Genomic DNA, 8,245 nt, shown 5'->3' with positions numbered 1-8,245 from the left:
CCTATACTACCATCTATACTACCACCTATACTACCATCTACCCTATACCTATACTACTACTATACTACCATGTTACCTCCAGCCTCCTATAGCCTCCATCCACCCTATACCTATACTACTACTATACTACCACCTATACTACCATCTACCCTATACCTATACTACTACTATACTACCATGTTACCTCCAGCCTCCTATAGCCTCCATCTACCCTATACCTATACTACCATCTATACTACCACCTATACTACCATCTACCCTATACCTATACTACTACTATACTACCATGTTACCTCCAGCCTCCTATAGCCTCCATCCACCCTATACCTATACTACCATCTATACTACCACCTATACTACCATCTACCCTATACCTATACTACTACTATACTACCATGTTACCTCCAGCCTCCTATAGCCTCCATCTACCCTATACCTATACTACTATCTATACTACCACCTGTACTACCATCCACCCTATACCTATACTACTACTATACTACCATGTTACCTCCAGCCTCCTATAGCCTCCATCCACCCTATACCTATACTACCATCTATACTACTACTATACTACCATCTACCCTATACCTATACTACTACTATACTACCATGTTACCTCCAGCCTCCTATAGCCTCCATCCACCCTATACCTATACTACCATCTATACTACTACTATACTACCATCTATACTACCATCTATACTACCATCTATACTAATACTCTACTATCATGTTACCTCCAGCCTCCTATAGCCTCTATCTACCATCTACTATCTACTATCTATTACTATATTATTACTCATGTGTCGTCTCTGATCACACCTTCAGCCTTCAGTCACTAACATCTATCTATTCTACTCTAGAGTCCATACAAACATCCTGCTAGCAGGTTAGCCTGGTAGCATCTTAGCATGTTAGCCTGTTAGCAGGTTAGCATGGTAGCATCTTAGCATGGTAGCATGTTACCATGTTAGCCTGTTAGCAGGTTAGCATGGTAGCATCTTAGCATGGTAGCATGTTACCATGTTAGCCTGCTAGCAGGTTAGCCTGGTAGCATCTTAGCATGTTAGCCTGTTAGCAGGTTAGCATGGTAGCATCTTAGCCTGGTAGCATGTTACCATGTTAGCCTGCTAGCAGGTTAGCCTGGTAGCATCTTAGCATGGTAGCATGTTACCATGTTAGCCTGTTAGCAGGTTAGCATCTTAGCATGGTAGCATGTTACCATGTTAGCCTGCTAGCAGGTTAGCCTGGTAGCATCTTAGCATGTTAGCCTGTTAGCAGGTTAGCATGGTAGCATCTTAGCATGGTAGCATGTTACCATGTTAGCCTGTTAGCAGGTTAGCATGGTAGCATCTTAGCATGGTAGCATGTTACCATGTTAGCCTGCTAGCAGGTTAGCCTGGTAGCATCTTAGCATGTTAGCCTGTTAGCAGGTTAGCATGGTAGCATCTTAGCCTGGTAGCATGTTACCATGTTAGCCTGCTAGCAGGTTAGCCTGGTAGCATCTTAGCATGTTAGCCTGTTAGCAGGTTAGCATGGTAGCATCTTAGCCTGGTAGCCTGCTAGCAGGTTAGCATGGTAGCATCTTAGCCTGGTAGCCTGCTAGCAGGTTAGCATGGTAGCATCTTAGCATGGTAGCATCTTAGCATGGTAGCATGTTACCATGTTAGCCTGCTAGCAGGTTAGCATGGTAGCATCTTAGCATGGTAGCATGTTACCATGTTAGCCTGTTAGCAGGTTAGCATGGTAGCAAGTTAGCCTATAACGTATTTATATACATAGCCATATATATGCCGACAGATCTGTACAAACACGATGATGAACTGATGGCTGCTAGAGAGAGGAGGCCAGCTTAAACAGGAGGGATTTGAATATGATCAGTGATCAATGATCAATGATAACAGTGATCAGTGATCAGTGATCAATGATCAATGATAACAGTGATCAGTGATAACAGTGATCAGTGATAACAGTGATCAATGATCACTGATCAATGATAACAGTGATCAGTGATCAGTAGTTTACATCCAGTATTCAACCTTCTGTCCTGATTAGTTATAACATGAACACACGCTGGAGTCTACTGTTATAAACTACTGTTATAAACTACTGTTATATACTACTGTTATAAACTACTGTTATATACTACTGTTATAAACTACTGTTATAAACTACTGTTATATACTACTGTTATAAACTACTGTTATAAACTACTGTTATATACTACTGTTATAAACTACTGTTATATACTACTGTTATAAACTACTGTTATATACTACTGTTATATACTACTGTTATATACTACTGTTATATACTACTGTTATATACTATTGTTATAAACTACTGTTATATACTACTGTTATATACTACTGTTATAAACTACTGTTATATACTACTGTTATAAACTACTGTTATATACTACTGTTATATACTACTGTTATAAACTACTGTTATAAACTAGTTATATACTACTGTTATATACTACTGTTATATACTACTGTTATAAACTACTGTTATATACTACTGTTATAAACTACTGTTATATACTACTGTTATAAACTACTGTTATATACTACTGTTATAAACTACTGTTATATACTACTGTTATAAACTACTGTTATAAACTACTGTTATATACTACTGTTATAAACTACTGTTATATACTACTGTTATAAACTACTGTTATATACTACTGTTATAAACTACTGTTATATACTACTGTTATAAACTACTGTTATATATAATATACAGAGGAAGATACTGACGTGTCAGGACAGGAAACAGGAAGCAGGAACAAGGAAACAGGAAACACCACCTTTTAATTACAAATTGTCTATATTAAATATGTTGAATGAATATATATACTTATTATAAATATAATATTAAAATATATATATTTGAATGTGACTCGAGGCTGTTTGCTGCATGAATATATAGATATATACATATATACATATATATGTCTATATATATGTATATATATATATAACTCTAAAATTAATCTACAGTCTGTTGAACCACATCAGGAAACGCTGATATGATCGTTGAGTGACATCAGAGCGTACGGCAGCTAACAGATAATCAGAACAACAATAATAATAATAACAATAATAACAATAATAATAACAATAATAATAAAAACAATAATAATAATAATAACAATAATAACAATAACAACAATAATAACAATAACAATAACAACAATAACAATAATAATAATAACAATAATAATAACAATAACAACAATAACAATAATAATAATAATAATAACAATAATAATAACTAATAATAATAATAACAATAATAATAATAAAAACAATAATAACAATAATAACAATAATAATAATAACAATAATATACTGTAACAAGTTCAGAAACAAGAACAAATATATTTCAATTCATAATTGTCTCCGTCTTGGTGTTGAGTGATGAAGAAAACCGGCAGGAAATAAAGACACACTTTGTCTCATTCTGTCCCATCAATAATCAATAATCTGTAAACTATAATCAATAATCTGTAATCTATAATCAATAATCTGTAAACTATAATCAATAATCTGTAATCTATAACCAATAATCAATAATCAGTTAAAGCAGAGTGATAAATGCTTGAGATACATGAAGTGAAAATATAAGATCTATGAGCATTGATTACATATCAGATTAGTTTCTAGATCAGTTTCTAGATCAGCTTCTAGATCAGCCTCTAGATTAGCTTCTAGATCAGCCTCTAGATTAGCCTCTAGATTAGCTTCTAGATCAGCCTCTAGATTAGCTTCTAGATCAGCCTCTAGATTAGCTTCTAGTTTAGCCTCTAGATTAGCTTCTAGATCAGCCTCTAGATCAGCTTCTAGATTAGCTTCTAGTTTAGCTTCTAGATTAGCCTCTAGATCAGCCTCTAGTTTAGCTTCTAGTTTAGCTTCTAGATTAGCTTCTAGATCAGCCTCTAGTTTAGCTTCTAGATTAGCTTCTAGATTAGCTTCTAGTTTAGCTTCTAGATTAGCTTCTAGTTTAGCTTCTAGATTAGCCTATAGATCAGCCTCTAGATTAGCTTCTAGACTAGCTTCTAGATCAGCCTATAGATCAGCCTCTAGATTAGCTTCTAGATTAGTTTCTAGTTTAGCCTCTAGATTAGCCTCTAGATTAGCTTCTAGATCAGCCTCTAGATTAGCTTCTAGATCAGCTTCTAGTTTAGCCTCTAGATCAGCCTCTAGATCAGCCTCTAGATTAGCTTGTAGATTAGTTTCTAGTTTAGCCTCTAGATTAGCTTCTAGATTAACCTCTAGATTAGCTTCTAGATCAGCCTCTAGATTAGCTTCTAGATCAGCCTCTAGATTAGCCTCTAGATCAGCCTCTAGATTAGCTTCTAGATCAGCTTCTAGTTTAGCCTCTAGATCAACCTCTAGATCAGCCTCTAGATTAGCTTCTAGATCAGCCTCTAGATCAGCCTCTAGATTAGCTTCTAGATCAGCCTCTAGATTAGCCTCTAGATCAGCTTCTAGTTTAGCCTCTAGATCAGCCTCTAGATTAGCTTCTAGATTAGCTTCTAGATTAGTTTCTTCAGGTCTCAGTCTATGAGGGGGGTGGGGTGGGGGGGGCGGGGCCAGATGGGCTCTCAGCAGCCAATCAGAGCAGCTCGTACTGCCGCAGGTGCATCCGCTGGATGATGTCACGACAGTCGTTGAAGACGCGGCGAATGTTTTCAGTGTCGATGGCGCAGGTGAAGTGAGGATAACAGTAATGTTTCCCATCGCCACTCGCCGTGCTGATCCTCTGAGAGACAGACAGGTTAGAGAGACAGACAGGACAGAGAGACAGACAGGTTAGAGAAAGACAGGTTAGAGACAGACAGGTGAAGTGAGGATAACAGTAATGTTTCCCATCGCCACTCGCCATGCTGATCCTCTGAGAGACAGACAGGTTAGAGAGACAGACAGGTCAGAGAGACAGACAGGACAGAGAGACAGACAGGTCAGAGAGACAGACAGGTTAGACAGACAGACAGGTCAGAGAGAGAGACAGGTTAGACAGACAGACAGGTCAGAGAGAGAGACAGGTGAGAGACAGACAGGTCAGAGAGACAGACAGGGTAGAGACAGACAAGTCAGAGAGACAGACAGGTTAGAGAGACAGACAGGGTAGAGACAGACAGGTTAGAGAGACAGACAGGTTAGAGACAGACAGGACAGAGAGACAGACAGGACAGAGAGACAGACAGGTTAGAGAGACAGACAGGTTAGAGACAGACAGGTCAGAGACACAGACAGGTTAGAGACAGACAGGTCAGAGAGACAGACAGGTCAGAGACAGACAGACAGGTTAGAGACAGACAGGTCAGAGACACAGAAAGGTTAGAGACAGACAGGTTAGAGAGACAGACAGGTCAGAGAGACAGACAGGTTAGAGACAGACAGACAGGTTAGAGAGAGAGACAGCTTAGAGACAGACAGGTTAGAGACAGACAGGTCAGAGACAGACAGACAGACAGGTTAGAGAGACAGACAGGTTAGAGAGAAAGACAGCTTAGAGACAGACAGGTTAGAGAGACAGACAGGTCAGAGACAGACAGGTTAGAGAGACAGACAGGACAGAGAGACAGACAGGACAGAGAGATAGACAGGTTATAGACAGACAGGTTAGACAGACAGACAGACAGGTTAGAGACAGACAGGTCAGAGAGACAGACAGGTCAGAGAGACAGACAGGTCAGAGACAGACAGGTCAGAGAGACAGACAGGTTAGAGACAGACAGGTTAGAGACAGACAGACAGGTTAGAGACAGACAGGTCAGAGAGACAGACAGGTTAGAGAGACAGACAGGTTAGAGGCAGACAGGTTAGAGAAACAGACAGGTTAGAGAGACAGACAGGGTTGAGACAGACAGGTTAGAGAGACAGACAGAGTAGAGACAGACAGGTCAGAGAGACAGACAGGTCAGAGACAGACAGACAGGTTAGAGACAGACAGGTCAGAGACACAGAAAGGTTAGAGACAGACAGGTTAGAGAGACAGACAGGTCAGAGAGACAGACAGGTTAGAGACAGACAGACAGGTTAGAGAGAGAGACAGCTTAGAGACAGACAGGTTAGAGACAGACAGGTCAGAGACAGACAGACAGACAGGTTAGAGAGACAGACAGGTTAGAGAGAAAGACAGCTTAGAGACAGACAGGTTAGAGAGACAGACAGGTCAGAGACAGACAGGTTAGAGAGACAGACAGGACAGAGAGACAGACAGGACAGAGAGATAGACAGGTTATAGACAGACAGGTTAGACAGACAGACAGACAGGTTAGAGACAGACAGGTCAGAGAGACAGACAGGTCAGAGAGACAGACAGGTCAGAGACAGACAGGTCAGAGAGACAGACAGGTTAGAGACAGACAGGTTAGAGACAGACAGACAGGTTAGAGACAGACAGGTCAGAGAGACAGACAGGTTAGAGAGACAGACAGGTTAGAGGCAGACAGGTTAGAGAAACAGACAGGTTAGAGAGACAGACAGGGTTGAGACAGACAGGTTAGAGAGACAGACAGAGTAGAGACAGACAGGTTAGAGAGACAGACAGGTTAGAGAGACAGACAGGTTAGAGAGACAGACAGGTTAGAGACAGACAGGTTAGAGAGACAGACAGGTCAGAGACAGACAGGTTAGAGAGACAGACAGGACAGAGAGACAGACAGGTTAGAGAGATAGACAGGTTATAGACAGACAGGTTAGACAGACAGACAGGTTAGAGACAGACAGGTCAGAGAGACAGACAGGTCAGAGAGACAGACAGGTTAGAGACAGACAGGTTAGAGACAGACAGACAGGTTAGAGACAGACAGGTCAGAGAGACAGACAGGTTAGAGAGACAGACAGGGTAGAGAGACAGACAGGTTAGAGGCAGACAGGTTAGAGAGACAGACAGGGTTGAGACAGACAGGTTAGAGAGACAGACAGGTTAGAGAGACAGACAGGGTAGAGACAGACAGGTTAGAGAGACAGACAGGTGAGAGACAGACAGGTTAAACACAGACAGGTCAGAGAGACAGACAGAGTAGAGACAGACAGGTCAGAGAGACAGACAGGTTAGAGACAGACAGGTTAGAGACAGACAGACAGGTTAGAGACAGACAGGTCAGAGAGACAGACAGGTTAGAGAGACAGACAGGGTAGAGAGACAGACAGGTTAGAGGCAGACAGGTTAGAGAGACAGACAGGGTTGAGACAGACAGGTTAGAGAGACAGACAGGTTAGAGAGACAGACAGGGTAGAGACAGACAGGTTAGAGAGACAGACAGGTGAGAGACAGACAGGTTAAACACAGACAGGTCAGAGAGACAGACAGGTTAGAGACAGACAGGTTAGAGAGACAGACAGGTGAGAGATGGACAGGTCGGAGAGACACAGACAGGTTAGAGAGACAGACAGGTCAGAGACAGACAGGTGAGAGAGACAGACAGGTGAGAGAGACAGACAGGTAAGAGAGAGACAGACAGGTAAGAGACAGACAGGTAAGAGAGAGAGACAGGTGAGAGACAGACAGGTGAGAGATAGACAGGTAAGAGAGACAGAAAGACAGGTGAGAGACAGACAGACAGACAGATAAGAGAGACCGACAGGTTAGAGAGACAGACAGGTCAGAGACAGACAGGTAAGAGAGAGAGACAGGTGAGAGAGACAGACAGGTGAGAGACAGACAGGTCAGAGAGACAGACAGGTGAGAGAGACAGACAGGTGAGAGACAGACAGGTAAGAGAGAGAGACAGATAAGAGACAGACAGGTTAGAGAGACAGACAGGTAAGAGAGAGAGACACAGGTGAGAGAGACAGACAGGTGAGAGACAGACAGGTGAGAGACTGACAGGTAAGAGAGAGAGACAGGTGAGAGAGACAGACAGGTGAGAGAGACAGACAGGTGAGAGACAGACAGGTGAGAGACAGACAGGTGAGAGACAGACAGGTAAGAGAGAGAGACAGGTGAGAGAGACAGACAGGTGAGAGAGACAGACAGGTGAGAGAGACAGACAGGTTAGTTTTACCAGGAACTCGTCTCTGATGAAGAACTTGGCTCTGGTCACTCTGGGGTCTTCATCAGCATCTGGAACAGCTGGACACACAGAGACAGAGACAGAGGTCAGGAGGCCTGTCTCACCACGTATATACTGGATTTATATATAGTATATACATATATGTACCTTCAGCAGGGACTTGGTAGGTGACGTATTCGGGGAAATAATCCTCCACTTTGGATTTTC

General features: G+C 41.7%; 1 protein-coding gene across 1 annotated transcript in view; it reads right to left on the bottom strand.

Annotated features, from left to right (window-relative positions):
- Positions 1–4,625: 4,625 nt before the first annotated feature.
- The window catches only part of gnal (guanine nucleotide binding protein (G protein), alpha activating activity polypeptide, olfactory type), a 15,700-nt gene continuing 12,080 nt past the window's right edge, over positions 4,626–8,245 (bottom strand). The window contains exons 11-13 of the mRNA XM_037757122.1: positions 8,186–8,245; positions 8,030–8,097; positions 4,626–4,776 (exon numbers count right to left, since the gene is read on the bottom strand). The exon at positions 8,186–8,245 is cut by the window's right edge and continues 71 nt beyond it. Of these exons, the coding sequence (XP_037613050.1) occupies positions 4,630–4,776; positions 8,030–8,097; positions 8,186–8,245 (275 nt within the window). The 3' untranslated portion in view covers positions 4,626–4,629. The remainder of the gene's footprint in view (positions 4,777–8,029; positions 8,098–8,185) is intronic.

The sequence above is a fragment of the Sebastes umbrosus genome, chromosome 21 (genome assembly GCF_015220745.1).
Source record: "Sebastes umbrosus isolate fSebUmb1 chromosome 21, fSebUmb1.pri, whole genome shotgun sequence".
Taxonomy (NCBI): domain Eukaryota; kingdom Metazoa; phylum Chordata; class Actinopteri; order Perciformes; family Sebastidae; genus Sebastes; species Sebastes umbrosus.
Note: the sequence above shows the minus strand (reverse complement) of the source record. Positions and strands in the feature narration are given on the sequence as shown.